General features: G+C 58.9%; 1 protein-coding gene across 1 annotated transcript; it reads right to left on the reverse strand.

Annotated features, from left to right (window-relative positions):
• Positions 1 to 5,121: 5,121 nt before the first annotated feature.
• On the reverse strand, positions 5,122 to 11,303 carry TAT (tyrosine aminotransferase). Its single transcript, XM_015428215.1, has 11 exons — positions 11,078 to 11,303; positions 10,868 to 10,972; positions 10,456 to 10,523; positions 10,073 to 10,231; positions 9,663 to 9,801; positions 9,301 to 9,353; positions 8,843 to 8,995; positions 8,365 to 8,493; positions 6,553 to 6,636; positions 6,214 to 6,312; positions 5,122 to 5,408 (listed from the first exon to the last, which is right to left on the reverse strand). Exons 1-11 carry the CDS (start codon positions 11,301 to 11,303, stop codon positions 5,265 to 5,267), a joined length of 1,359 nt encoding a protein of 452 aa, XP_015283701.1. The 3' UTR covers positions 5,122 to 5,264.
• Positions 11,304 to 15,233: the final 3,930 nt, after the last annotated feature.

Raw genomic sequence — 15,233 nt, forward strand, 5'->3', positions numbered from 1 at the left:
GCCTGGCCGGAGCATCCCACTGCCAGGGATTTTCTTAGCTGAGTAGATTCTTCCGCCTTCCGGGTCCAGACCAGGACGTCTCCAACCGAGAGCTAACACCTTCCCAGAAGGGAGTCGGTGTGCCCACCCTCTCTAAGGAGTGGTTCCCATTTTATCTACTCGCCGAGGCTTTCAAATCGCTGGGTGGACGATGAGCTGGGGATGACAGCCTGGCTGCTCACACCAGCGCGGGGCTCGAACTGACACAGTTTGGATGTTAAGACACTGGGAGGGGGGCTGGTCTTGGCCTTGGCTAGTTCTTAAGTACATCCGGTTTCCGATGGCCACCCCTTCTCTGGGTGACTCCTCATCCCCACTCAGAGGCCCTGACCCACCTGTAGCCTCGTTCTCAGGAGACCGCGGAGTCACACACGGCTCACGCTAACCTGAGCTGGGGACTCTGCTCTCTCCAGACCTCAGCTGCGCTCTCATTCCCAGTGGGAAGCTGGCCCCGCCTGGCCGCTGTTCTGCAAGAGGCGGGACTCGGTTCTGGCCCTGCCCATCCTGCCAACCTGCCTGGCCCTGCCCGCCCCCGTGCTGCAGTGCCGGCACCCTTTTGAGTGGCAGGAGGCTTGGCAGGAGGCGGCCTCCGTTGCTCCAGGGGCTGCTTTGGCCTTTGACTTTTCAAGGACTCGGAGATGAGGCTGCATTCCCTCCTCTTGCTCCCTCCGTGGGCAGCCGCCTTAGGGGGCACGAAGGTCATGGGGGGGCAGCCAACCTGGCCAAGCAGAACACTTCAGCGGGCCTGGAGGTGACGCCTGGGCACCAAACAGAGAGGCCCACAAGGGGCCTGGGGAGCCAGCAGAGTCCCTCGTCAGGGAGCCCCGTGGCCTGTCACGCAGGCTCCGGCTCCTCAGGGACGGCTTCTCGAGGCAGCTGATGTCCAGTGGCCAGAGTCAGGGCCCCAGTCCTCCCCCCAAGCTCTAGAGAGCGGTGCCGTACTCCAGAGTCCAGGTGGAACATGGAAGGCCCCGGGCCTCTAGGCATGCCCCGCTTCTCCATCCGGGGCAGGACAGGGCTCCGGCTCTCTGCCGCCTTTGCTCCGGGGGCTCTGGGGAAGACGCCAGAAGGAAAGGGCCCTCCGGAGGGGCTGCTGGTGTGCCTGCACTGCACACACCCCGGCTTCTGAATGGCAGAGAGGGCAGGGCAGGGGTCTGCCCCTGGAGGTTCTGGGCTGTAAGCAGCCTTGGATATAACGGGGACCAGCAGGGGCTCCTCTCCCCGCAAAGAAAAGGTCCTGACGCCAGCCTCCCCAAGGGTGTGAGCTCAGCTGATTTTAGTAATGAACTCATAAAGTCAAATGCCCAGCAGTACTCAGCTGGAGTTATTCGTAACGAGGGAATGTTAGAAACTTCATGTCTTTCAAGCATTCTGATGATTCTACTCAGTAATGGGGGGGGGAACGCTGGAGCAAAAGTAGCCCCCTCCCTTTCATGCCCATATCACGGGACAGAGAGAGAGAGAGAGAGAGAGAGAGAGAGAGAGAGAGAGAGAGAGAGAGAGAGAGAGAGAGACTGCTCGGCCAGCTCTTGGTCTTCTGTTGCCTGCATATTTTGTAGGAGCCCGGATGCAGAGAAGTGCCTGCCTGCACTCACGTTGTGTCATTCCGTTTTCCTGCCTGATTCTAGACAACGGAGGTTCTCCTAAACACATCCATAGCTTGGGCTACTGTTGTAACCTGCTCGTAGGCTGGGCTGAAAGGCAGGACTAAAGTGAGAGAGCCCAAGGGAGAAGAGGAGGAGGAGGAGGAAAAGAGTTGGATGTGTACCCTGCCCTTCACTCAGAGTATTAAGAGTGGTGGCTAACATGCTACTTGTTGATTGTTACAATAAATAAAAATTATAAATAAATTTTAAAAAAGAGTGGCGGCTAACAAGCTCCTTCCTCTACCCACCACAGACACCCTGTGAGGCGGGTGGGGCTGAGAGAGCTCGGGGAGAGCGGCTCTTGAGAGAACAGCTCTGGGAGAACTGTGACTGACCCAAGGTCACCCAGCTGGCTGCATGTGGAGGAGGAGGAGTGGGGAATTGATCCTCTGGGTTAGAGCCCACCGCTCCTAACCACCACACCAAACTGGCCGCCAAAGTCCCAGCAAGATGCAGCATTCTTGTAGGACTCCTGGTGTCCAGTTCCCCCACTAAAGAACCAAATCTTGTAAGGTTCGTGGGGGATGCCACATTGCTGCCAAGTAAAGGAGGAGTGAAATCCGCAGTGGGCTTGACCTGGCCTCTTTCCCCAGTCCGTTTTCAGCTGCTTTGTACGGGGGAGCCAGGTAAGAACCCCGGCCCCTTGAGTTGGCCTTCTCTTCTTGGCCCGTGGCCTGTTCACCCAGCAACTGAAGTCAGGCCAGTTCTGCGTGTGGTTCCTCCCCCATTTATGGATCAGGCCCCACAGTCAGCTCATCCCTTTGATGAAGCCCCTTGCATTTCTTCAGCAAAGTCCTCCCTTCTCACAACGCGAGGAGTTGGCCGTGCTAGTCTGTTGCTGCAAAACAGTAAAAAGCCCAGTAGCACCTTTAGGACTAACAAACTTTATCATAGCATAAGCTTTCAAGAAACACAGCTTTCTTTGGCAGATGCATCTGACGAAGAGAGCGGTGTTTCTCAAAAGCTTATGCTATGATGAAGTTTGTTAGTCCTAAAGGTGCTACTGGGCTCAGGGGTCATTTCGTAGAAAAAGAGCTAGGGGGACCCCCCCGCCCCTCCCCCGGGGGGATGGCGGCCCCCCGCGTCCCCCCCCCCAAATGACCCCTGACTGGGCTTGTTACTGTTTCCCTTCTCCGAACAACACAGCTGAGGCACAGTTGTTCAGACCAAGGGACCGTCCGTGTGAGTTCCCCACCGTGGGGTCTGCCTTGGAGACTGGAGGCTGTGCCTGGGCTGGCCTGCAAAGCAGAAGGCTGCCAAGTGGAGTGGCCACCCAGAGGACTCGCGCCCCAGCAGCCCCAGGTGCGAAAGAGGCAGAGGGCACGACTCGGAAGCTGAGGGGGTCTCCTGGGACGGTGCCGACGCCCCAGCAGAGCTGGCCCCTTTGGGAAGCCCTTCCTCAGAGGCACTCTGTAGGTGCTCCCACCTTCGGAGATGAGGCAGGCCGGCGACTCCTCAACTGCGGACCCCCCCCCCCCCCCCCCTCCACCCCCAGCTGTTCAAATGGCCCCCACCCTGATGGTTTGTAGGCGGAAACAGTTTCGTTTCCCGCTGGGCCTAATGAGTCGCGAATGAGATGGCACAATCTTCTGCTGCTGGTTTCATCTGTTGGTATTACACTGTATTTTACTGTGACATATTTTAAACTAAGTTGAATGCCACCTTGAAGGAAAGCTAAAAGGCAGGAAGTCAATATTTTAAACCACTAAAAGGTCAACCATGTTTCCCAGGGGGAGTGTGGCTGCCGCCTGCCCCTCATTGTTGGAGTTTGCCTTTGACAACAGCCTCAGGTTCGAAGGGATGGGCCAGTTGGAAGGGGGAGGTACCTTCGGGCTGAAGAAAAGTGCTTCCTTCCACTGCTCTAGTTAGCCCTTCTCAAACAGTCTGGCACAGAGCTGGGGAAAGGTGAAAAGATGGACAACCCGAACGATCAAGGGGCTGGAGCCCCTTCCCACTGAGCCGGGGGGGGGGGGAGGAGCTCCCAGAAAAGACGGCAGGGGTTTGCCAAAACATAAATGGGAAGGAGACACGGTGAACTTGGGCTCCCCTTCGACCTCTGTGTCCCTGCAGGGGGCATCGTCACAGGGCATCTTCTGGGTGGCCGCTGCACAGGCCAGCCTTTCCCCCGCTTCAGGTGGGCATTCTGCCACTGGGCCCTCCTGTCTGCCCTGGCGTCTGGGGATGGAGGGGAAACAGCGGGGTCAGAAATGGCATTGCCCTGTGTGTCAGCGACTGGGCATCCCTACCACTGTGTGAAACAGAAAGCTAGTCAGAGGCTGCAGTCACACCAGCAGTTTGCGCTGTTATTGTTGCAGTACCTTTGTGGATTTAAAGAGCACGATCAGACAGCATCGTCTGTCTTCCATTTCCCAGTCGCAGCCGCCCTGTTCTGCCCTGCTTTGGAAGCAGAGTAGTCAGGCACTGGGGAAAGTCTGGTGTTTACGGTTGTCAGTGCTTTCACTCCGCATTTCCGGGGGGGAAGTCTGATCACTCTGTTCCGTTTTCGCTCCTTGGTTTTCTTTAGTCAGTTAGTGATGTGCGTATAACTGCATCTTTGTGCACACAAGCAAGCTTTCAGCTGTCCTCTGAGGTGGGAAGGGAGGGAGGGAAGGGCAGGCTGAGAAGCCTCCTTTGTATTTTCTCATGCCGGCTGTTCTGCCTACAGCTTTGCAGCACGCAGGGTGGGGAAGGGGTTAATTGAAAATATGAGTTTTTCAGATGGGGAGGCAGCCTCCTGCTTCAAATAAGTGGTAGTGAGCATAAGCAAAAGACATTTTTTTAAAAAAAATAAGCTACCCGACCACCCATTCCGTGGTTGCCCCGCAGCAATCATCTGAATGGCTGACCATGGGGCAAGCGTGCAGTGAGGTTGCTTCAGGGTGTGCTGTCTGGTCACCCCTTCCCGCAACAGTTTAGACTGCCATAAACAGAGGCGCCGCCAGATTGCGCCAAGCCTCCAGAGTGACCGTAGCCTAAACGCACTTGATTCAGCGGGGCTCTTATGTTCAGCCTTGCTGGGAATCTTCCCACTCCGATGGAGTGCCCTGGGGAGTTTCTGTCTCTCCGGCCAGGGCTTCTCTTACTCTCGTGCACTCGCCTGAACACCCACAGAGGAAACGGAGCCACGGCTCAGCACAAGGTCTGCATTCGTGTATTCATACAAAAGGAACAATAACTTAGGAACCTCAAAGAGGCGTAAGAAGAAAGGGGCTGCCCCTCGCGCCATGTGCCAGGCCCAGGCCACCCCTGCCTCTGGCGCTCATCGATCAGCCGTCCCTCACGCCCCTGCAGAGGACGCCAAGGAGACCCTCCTCCGTGCACAGAGTGGGGGCCCTGCCGATGCCCTTCCGCGTGCCCTGGGCCTTGGCACGCAGCCTGCCTGTGGGAAGGAGTGTCTCTCTCGGAGTTCCCCTCCAGCTCTGTGCGGTGTCCGGGGCTCTGCCTGGATGCCCCCCCACAGGTCCCCTGGAGCTGCTGCTGGATCGAGGGGGCCAGGCGGGCGTGGGGCAGAGGCTGCCGTGGCACAGCCCCCTGGGCGGGATGCCTCGACTGCCGGTGGACTGGAGGAGTTGCCCACGGCTACTTGTCACATTCCAGCTCCTGGGCCCCCTCTCCGCTCTGGTAATGCTGCTCACAAAACTGCCGGATGCGTTGGCAAGCCTCCGCCATCATGTCTGCCGGAACGGTGAGCACCACACGGAAGAAATTGGGATACTCAAAGCACTGCCGAGAGAAGAGGGAGAGGGCGGTTGAGCTGGCACCGGTGGCAACAAACCAGCCTGGTCCTTCCGGAGCCCAGCGGTGCTCAGGGCCACGTTGCTCCCTGGCCCCCGAGACGGCTCCAGCCCCTCCCCCTCCCGTTTTACCACAGGAGGCGAGTCCACTGGTGCCCGTGTTCGTCACGGAGGAATCCCTGCAGTCTGGTCTCAAGAGCGCCTTGAGCCTGCTTGCCCACCCCCGGCTGGCCGGCCGGCCACCAAAGAGCGGCCCTGGCCAGAAAGTCTTGCCTCCTCCCCCCTCCCCCAGAGCCATCCAGAGAGGCTGGACAGACCACGGAGCCAGGTTCTGGTGTGGCCAAAGGGCTGTTGGGTTTCCAGCCGCATCATCTGCTAATTATCTGTGACTGGCCAGCAGCTGCACCCCAGCCTTCTGGGAGGAGCAGCACCCTTCCTGCTTCATCCCAAAGGGTCTCTGTGGCTCCTTCCGGCCTGATGGGGCGGGTAGTCTTGTGCACCATGGACGTGTGTGTGTCCACTGGATCCTTCTTACGAAAGCACGGAGGAGCAGCGAGGGGATTGTTAGCAGACTGGAATGGGGAGGCTGACTGGAAAGGGGGCTGGTGTGGTCAGTGGTTGTGGCTTCTGGGGTGGGAGTCCAGGAGTCCCTCGCTTGTCACCCTCCCCTTCACCAGCAGTCAGGGGTTGAGGGGGGGGGGCCGTAAGCCACAGGACTTGGGCAGGAGATGCTGAGCGGCACCTCATGCCCCCCCCCACCCCGGCCTCCTGGGAACCCCCACTCACTCACTCACCGTTGCAGGCAGGCAGAAGACGGACTGCTCAGCAATCAGACGCTCCGTGAACTCCACGTCGTTCTCAAACTCTGGGAAATGGTCCATCTGGATCCCAACCTGCAGCCGCAGCAAAGCGGGGAGGCGGCTGAGTTCCAGGCAGGCAGGCAGGCAGCTGAGCAGGAGCGTGCCCCGACCCCCTCCCTCGGGAGGAAAGGGCTTGCTTCACGGGCCTCCCCCACGAGTGAGGCACTGGGGTGCTCCCCCGAAAGAACTCTGGGCGATTCCTTGGGTGGGAAAGGGCCGGGAGCGGAGGGGGTGAGAGTCACACCGAGATCCAGCCCCGTATCCCTCACTCACCATGAGATACATGGCCCCCGAGGGCTGGACGGGGCTCAGGCCACACACAGCGGACAGGGCAGCATAGCAGAGGTCAGCGTTGGACTGGAGAGGGGAGGCAGAGAGCAGAGCAGGTCAGATCTCGCCCCCCCCCCCGCCCTTCACCTGAGGAAACTCAAGCTTGGTGGGACGAGGGTGGTGGTGGGGGGGGCGCCAGCTTCCGTTGGTCTATTCACCACAAGTTGCCCCGCCCAGTGGGGCCCCCAAACTTGAACTTCTACCACTGCAATGGATATTGGACAGAGGCCTTCTGTCCAAGCCTGCCAAAGCCCTTTGTGTACTTTCTCATGCATCACACATCAAAGGATGGCTTCTGTCACACAAACCCCACCCACCCCGCCCAAGCAGAGGCTCTCTGTGCCTGTTCACGGGTGGCATCGCCACAGAAGAGCGCAGTGCCTGCCCCACAGCAACACCCCAGAGCTGGGGCTGGAGTTGCACTTCAAGGGGGAACAAAATCAGGGCTTCAGGAAAAGGGTGACTGAAAGGCAACCCAGGAAATGTGGGCAGGCGGCTGAGCTGATTTGTCAGAAGTGCCGGCCAGTCCTGCTTTACAGGCTTCTTTCCAGAGGCCCAAAAATACGAAATAGCATCATCGTTACATATTTTAAAAACTTACCGATGCTAAAAGGTTTACCGGATGTAGCATAATCATCCCACCAAGTACCAGTACATAAAATATCTTAGAAAAGACTACTTAGCATTTCTTAGAAAAAACATTAATTAAGCCAATGAGGCCTCTGCCACAGCTGTATTTCTGAGGCTTTAACCAGATTAAAAATCTTTCACCAACTATTTCATAGTAACTGAATAAACTTATTGATGTAGAGCTGTCTCTCTCCAGGGTTACAAAGATTTTATCTTGTGTTTATCCTCAGTTTCTGAAAAGCCTACACATTGTGTTACAAAAGACCTTCTGTGAGTCAAATCAAACTGGCCACAAACCCTGAAAAATCCCACTGCAGAATGGTGACCAGCAAAAGGTCCTGCTATTAGGATCTCCTTTCACCTAAACCGGAGTCACCTGTAGAAGAAGCCTGAAGGCCAAAAGAGCCAGCTCCTTTACCTAACCGGGGGGGGGGGGGGAACCTACAGGGAACCTGCAGTGTGGGAATCTGCGGCGATAGAACATCCACGGGACAGCGGAGTGCACCTGAAAGCAAACACTGATTTACGAATCGAGCCACAGAGTGCCCGTTTCTCTGCACTTTTGATACTCTAGCTCTTTATGTATTGTGTCTATGATTTTTGCATGCTTTTTTACAATGGAACAGTTGTGTCTATAAACTTTTTGTCAAGCGCTCACTGACAAAGATGACAGGTTGAAACATGTTTGATCTTTTATGCCCCATAATCAATGTTCCCTCTAAGCTGCAGAGCCTTGTGAGCAAAAATGCTACTTTGTGAGCTACCGGCATTAAAGTTGTGAGTGGGCGATTTGACTACTGCATAAATTAGTTTGCTCTGGAGCCAATCCTTCCTGAGCAAACACAAAAATGTGTGAGCCGGAGGCTAAAAACCTGTGAGCTAGCTCACACTAACTCAGCTTAGAGGGAACACTGCCCATAATAGTGAATAGTTTCAAAGAATAGATTGGATTTTTACATATACCTTTGCCTTTTAATTTTTTCCAGCTGAGCTTTGTCTGCGGGTGGCCCCCCCCATGGCTTTCTCACACCCCCCAAGCAGCACAGACCACTCCCTGCCCGAGGGGGGACTGAGCAACGGAAGCAGGGGCCACGCCCAGGTCTGGAGAAGCCGGTGGACATATACCTTGAGGAAGCTGAGGGTGTTGTGATAGAACTCCGGGGATGTCCGGTGGAGAATGCCTCTGAGCGCCCCCTGGACAACGGTGCAGGGCCCCAGGATCCTTTGGCTCAGCCTGAGCAGCCCGTCTCGGATCTGGGCCGTGGTGCACAGAAGACAGGTCAGCGGGGAGGGGACGGAGCGAAAGGCAGGTGACAGCAGCCGACCCCTCCCCCCCCTGCCCCGGGGGTCGGAGGAGGAGCCTGTGTCCCCCAACAGCTGGGAATCTGGTTCCCACCCGCTGGCTGATTGGGCGAGGACTAGCACTTCGAGGATCATGCTTGGGTGCAAGGCCTGGGCAGCCGTCTCAACAACCGGGGGGGGGGGGCCTAGCCCCGGCAGCCCTTTCCTTGCCCCCCTGCCTGCGGAGGAGCGACACGAGGGGGCTCCTTGGCCCCTCCCCCCGTCCTGCTTCCCCCGCCCCCTGCAGCTCCCCCTGCCTCACCTCCTTCCCAAAGATGTCTCTGCGGTCGTGGATGAGGATCCAGCCCATCCTCCAGCCTGGCACCAGCCAGCGCTTGGCCAGGCCTCCGCAGGAAAGGACGGGCACATTGGGGCTGACGTTTGCAAGGGCCTCGTATTTGCAGTCCTCAAACACCTGGGCACAGAGGCAGAGCGGTCTCAGTCATGAGGGGAAGGTGGGCTGGTGTTTTTAAACAGCCGTCTCTCCAAGCAGGAAAGCAGAAAGCCTGAGGAGCAAGTTCCCTTCCAGGCAGAAGCCTTGCATCTGAAAGACTCTGCAGCAGCCGGCTACCCGGTGGGGCTCTCCGAGGCTAGGTTACGATGAAGCCAGCCACCTTCGGTACACACGCAAGGAGACTGCCCCCCCCCACAGCTATGGGTCACGCCTGAAGACTCCTTTCCAGAGAGCCTACTTGGCCCTGGTCTGCGCCACTCACTCACCATCTCTGCATAGATCTCATCAGCCAAGATGGGGACACACTGCCTGGAGGCCACTGGACCAAGGAACACAAAGCAGAAATCCAGTCAGCCACCTGGGCGGGGAATGGGGAAGCACCTCCAGCCCCAGAAGCCCCCCCCCCCCCCACCCCCGTCTCAGGGTCACAACAAGGACCCGCCTGACGGGCAGGAGGCTCCCTCCTCCAGGGCAGGGGCTGGCCAAGACTCCCGCGGGCCAAAGCGGCCCCCAGGCCCAGCCACCGCCGCTGCCTCTGCCTGGCTGCCCCAAACACCCAGCGAGGCCGGGGGGGGGGAGGCGTCACATGCACCACCAGTCAGCCACCCCACCCCCCCGGGGGGCCCACCTGCCACAATCTTCTGGAGGTGGCTTCTGCTGAAGACAGAGCCACAAGGGTTGGAGGGATTGTTCACAATCAGGCACGCCGTCTTGGCATCCACCAGGGACTCCATCTGCTTCAGGTCAGCCTCCCAAGACTTCTCCGGCTGGTGTGAAGGAAGGAAGCAAGCAGGGAGGGGTCAGGCGTGTTCCCTCCCTCCCTCCTCCTCTCGGGCCCTTGGGGCTGGCCGGCCCCCTTGGGCCCAAGAGACGGGCCGACAAGAAGGAAGCCCTCCTGCTCTGCTTAAAGAACCCTGCCGCACCGCCGGTGCTGAGACAGATGGACGGACCCCTCCCTGGGTCGCCTCTGCTGCTCCTCCCCCTCCATCTCCCCGGCCCATGGGTGGGTGGGGGAGTGTTTGCTGGGCCACATCTTACCAAGAGGTCGTAGAATTTCACCTCAATGCCCATGGAAAGAGCCAGGGTCTTGTAGAGGGAGAAGCCAGGGCGCGGCACCAGGATGTTCTGCCCGGGGTTGGCGAGCACCTCCAGGGCCAGCTCAATGGCCTGGCTGCAGCCGCTGGTCAGAAGGACGTCCTGCCAAGAGAGGAGTGGGCAACTGTCAGCCTGGCGGCGGGAGCAGGCAGGCACACCCCCTGCCCTGCAAAGACTGCCGCCAGCAGAGGCCACCAAGCCCCCCCCCCCTTCTGGGATGCCGGCGTCTAAGAAGAGGCAGGCGGGCAGGCGAGCAGCATCTTCTGTGTGGTGATGCCCCCCCCCCATACACACACACACACACACGCAGCAAGGGGACTTGTTACCTGAGCTTCCAGAGGTGCTTCTGGGCAGGTGTAATACTTTGCAACCGCCTCCCGGCAAGACTGATAACCTGGGGGGGGGGAGAGTGAAGAAAGTGCCTTGGGGCCCTTGCTGGACTTCTCAGAGTTCGGGGCGGCAGTCCCAAGCAGGCGGCTCCCCCCCACACCCCGCCAGCCCAAAGGCTCTTGTCCGTCTTCCTCGGGGTCGTGTGGCTTGGCCCACAGAGTAGTGCCCCACCCCAGCCTGCTTCATTTCCCCATGGGGTGGGCTGCAGGGAGGCTTGGGCTGCGCTGCCCTCTTGGGCGCGTGAGGGTGGGGTCCTGCACCAGCCCAGCAGGGAGACAAGGGGAGGGGCCAGTGTGCACACACCCGCGCACGCACACACGCACACACACTGTGAACAGGCTGACCCACCGACAGAAGGGGCGTAGCCGTTGTAGTCCCCCGTCTCCAGGGCATCCTTCACAGCCCGCACAACTTCCTCGTCGGAAGGGAGGTTGCCAAACACCGTTGGGTCCCCTGTGGAGAAGTGAGGAAGGGCCAGAAGATCCCAGCTGGTGGCGGCAGGACAGCCCCCCCCCAGCCCAGCCCCCCCCCCGCTGGACCCCCTGGCCTCCAGCTTACCTATGGACAGAGAGATGAGGGGCTTCTCAGGATTGGGGGTCACTTGCATGCTGTCCACAATGGCGCGGATGGGGTTGAAGGTCCTCTTGGACATATCAGAAGCCCGGACTGCCCAGTGGGGCTTGCGGCCTTTCCCTGGGCCTGGAGACAGGCCCTTCCCATGGAGGCTAAAGTGGACGTCCCGGAGGGAGGCCTTTCCCTTCACCTGGATCAGGTACGAGTCCATCTCTGGAAAGGCAAGACAGCCACACCTGTGCTATAGGTGCAAAGAGAAGGCCTCGGGCAGGCACCTGCCCCACACGGCCCTGCCGGCACCGCCTCTTCCAAGCCTTTCGGCTGGTGGGGGAGCCGCCCAAGGATTCCACGTCCCCCGTGTGCCGGGTTTTTTGTGCCCCCCACCCCCACCCCGGGCACGCTGGCTCGGTTCTGTTTGCAAGCACAGCCTGCGAGGAGAAGCCGCCTGGACCCTCCCTGCCCCCCTCAGTTTCCATGTCCTCAGACCACTCCACTGTGCCACTGCGGACTCCACTGTGAAAGGGAAGTTATGTGATTTTCATACTGAAGCCCACAGGGCAGGAGGGAGATTGCAGCAGTGAGGAAACTCGTCTTTTCTCAGCAACTCCATTTCTGCAGCCACAATGCGGCTGTGGTCAGATGAGGGCAGCACATAGGCCCTCCTAGGAGCACATTTGCAACCCAGGGTCCAGCCCCCAGGGGGGAAATCCCCGTGCTCCAGAGGGCCGCTGTGCTGGTCTGCAGGAGGGCGGATCGATTTGAGTCCAGGAGCCCCGGAGAGACCAGCCGGCATTTCATGGGGTCAGATTTCATACAATTCACTTGATTCACATGAATGAAGCCCCCTTCTACGGAATCGGACCGTTGGTCTTGTCTACTCAGACTGGCAGCCGCTCTCCGGGGTCTCTCAGGGAGAGAAAGGTCTGTGATGTCACCTCCTGCCTGCTCCTTTTAACTGGAGATGCTGCAGGGGACTGAACCTGGGACCTTCTGCATGCCAAGCAGAGGCTCTGCCACTGAGTCGCAGCCCCTCCAAGAGTCAAGACTCCCTTGATCAGACAAGAGTAAGAAGTGAGATCTCGGAGTCTTTTTATCCCCGTCAAAAGGTGGGAGGGATGTTGTGAAGGAAGCACTGACATATCCTGCATGTTGTAATCAGCCTGAGGGCAAATGCCAAGCTCCCCACCCCACCCCCCACCCGCCCGCCAGAACATTAGCCTCTGCAGTGAGAACCCTGTGTCCCTATTCAGCCCTGATGGGGGTCCATTGTTCTGAATTTGTGAATGAACTCAGCTTCAGCAAGCTTGTGTGGCAATCTCCTCCTGAAGGGAGATTGCTAAACTTGAGTTCATTCATAAGTTCAGAACAATTGACACCCCCCCTCCCCGCCCAAGTGGAATAAGGACATCGGGTTCTTCTCTCACTAATTCTCTTCCCCACCCCCCACCCCCAGCACAACATGCCTGGTACGGGTGCATCCTTCACAACACCCCTCCCTCCCGCCTTCTGGCTGGGAGAAGGAAACCTCCCCGGAGATGGATGCTCCCACTTGTCTCTGAGGAAGGGAGCTCTTGGCTGGCCCGTAGCTACCGTGGGGCCCACAGGGCCTGGCCCCCTCGTGTTTCTTCTGGGGCCCCTCCTTCCCTCCCGGGCTGACCCCAAAGTGCCCCAACTTGCTGCCTGCATTGAGCTTTGATTTAATTAGCTGGCTCCCCGCCCCCCGAGGCCCCCTTCCCAAAAGATTCCCTAGCTGTGGGGCTGGCCCTTGTGGACTCTCGAAATGCTGAAATGTTGGGCTCCAGAAAAAGAGCACTTAAAAGAGTTTGGAATAATCCTGGAAAGCAATTTCAGGTAGTTAACCTCTGAACATAGCAACATTAATTTGTTCAGAACAGTTCTGGACAGAAGAAAATAATAGGACGTGGTAATAAATACTGTAAAAGAATCCCGTTAATATACCATGAAAGCGTGGAGGGGGGGGGAGTGTACGTGTGTGTCACTGAACCACGTCATGCCTGTTGCCCTTTGGAGGGTGGCTCGGGACAGAGACAATGGGCTTTAATGGGCCACCTCCATTTCTGGTACGCATGACAGGGAAACAGCACTGAACACAGACGCTAGACGGGAGCGGTTTGCCCAGCCTGCAAGCGCTTGGTCACCTCCCCACAGTGGGTGTTTCACCGTCTCTGGAGCCAGGGAGGGGGGGCCAGCCGCCCCCTGGGGAGCAGCCCGGACAGAGCCAGGAGGCCTGCAGGACGAGGGTCTGCCTGCAGCCGGCTGGGAGGAGCCCTTTTGCGGCCGGTGCCGACCCATCAGTGAGTCTCGAGGGTGACCCCGAGTCAGTGCTGGTCTCCAGCAGCAGAGCAAGATTTGAGTCCAGACGCACCCGAGAGACCCACAAGATCCCCTGGGTCCAGGGTTCCGAGGGACGACGCTCCTCCTCCTCCTCCTGTATCTCAAAAACTTACCCAAAGAATCTTCTTGCACTCTAAGGTGCTACTGGACCCAAATCTAGCTCTACGCATTTATTAATTTCCTTCATTTCCCTCCAGTGAGGATCCCAGTAGCTTACATGGTTCTCCTGTCTTCCATTTTACCCACACAATAGCCCTGTGAGGTAGCTTAGGCTGAGATTATGTGGCTGGCTCAAGGTCACCCAGCGAGCTTCCACAGTAGAGCAGGGATTTGAACCTGGGTCTCTGAACACCTCCCTGTCCATCCACCAGAACTTCAGCTCCATCCGGACTCCAAAACTGCCTCTGTCTGTGGGGCCAGCCCTGTCCTCAGCCACCTCCCCCCGTGGCTGCCTTGGAGCAGTGAGTGAGCTCCACGTGCCACTTCTCCGCTCTGCCGCAGCAGCCGGATACGTCGCAGCTCCTTGTCCTGGGAGCTCAGAGTGGCCGCAAACCCTAGTCCCGAGGAGGGGCCATGGCTCCGTGGCAGAACACCTGCTGGGTCAGTCCTGGGTCTCCCCTGAGAAATGGCATCTCAGGTCAAGCGGGGGCTGGGACAGACCTCGCCCTCCCCAGGACCCAGGAGAACTCCTGCCGCTCAGAAGAGACAAGACTGATCCTCTGCCTTGTGGGGGGGGGCAGCCCTCTGGCATAAGGCTCCCCCCACCTAGCATTGCCCGGTCAGTGTTGCACACGGCTGGGATCCCCATGAAGAGTTGTGGCGTGCAAAGCATCCATGAACTGGCAGTGCCACCTGGAGCCCTGACAGGCCTGTGCATCGGTCACCTCCCGGGACTCCATCGCTGGCTCACCACACCAGGGACACTGTAGGAGTGGAGATGCACCTACGCGGTCTCTCTCTCTCCACCTGTCCCTCACACTGGCTATCCTTCCTGCCCTCCAAGGAGCTCAGAGCAAGAGACACACGGGGGGGGGCTCTCCCCCCCCCCCCTCTATCCACATTGACTTCCCAGCACACTGAGCGCCTTACCTGACAGGTCCACCAAGCACTGGGGAAATGCCCTGGCACCCCTCCTGGCCTGCTTGCCTCTGCAGCTGCGGGTTCAGCGAGGAGAACGAGGAGGACGTAAGGAGGACGTATTCCACACCAGGCAAGGAGCAGCCAGCAGAGAGCCCAGAGGCTGCCTGGATGGAGAAGGAGCCTTTTATGCCCGACAGGCAGAGAGCAGCCGGCAGCGGCCCCCTGCCGGGTTCCAGCCAAGAACGGGGTGTCTGCCTGGAGGCCTTTCGCCATTGGCTGGTGGGGAGGGCTGCCTCCAAACATCTGGGGCAAACCCCACCTCCACCCTCCACGTTAACTCCTTCGGAAAGGGGCTCTGCTCCACTCCTGGTGGGTTTCCTGGGAGACCCCCGGCCCAGCCCCGGAACCCTCCGAGGCCACAGTGGGGTGGGGATCTCCAGGGCTGGCCGGGCTTCTGCCAGCAGGATCCATGAAACCCGTGTGGGGCCACTCGCCAGAGAGGTGCACAAGACCCCCCCCCCTTCTCTGCAGGTTCCAGAGAGTGACAACGCTTAACCTCACAGGGCTGAGGACTCACTCGGCTGGGCCTGACGCAATCCCTGCCCCTGGTCCGTCAGCCACGGGGCCACGTTGCAAAGCGTTAATGAGTTCCCAATGTGCCCCCCTCCCCCCACAGGCGCAGATCCCAGCCAGAAGGGGAGGGGGG

This window comes from Gekko japonicus, unplaced genomic scaffold (assembly GCF_001447785.1).
Source record: "Gekko japonicus isolate JY-2015 unplaced genomic scaffold, Gekko_japonicus_V1.1 scaffold1901, whole genome shotgun sequence".
In the NCBI taxonomy this organism is placed as follows: Eukaryota; Metazoa; Chordata; class Lepidosauria; order Squamata; family Gekkonidae; genus Gekko; species Gekko japonicus.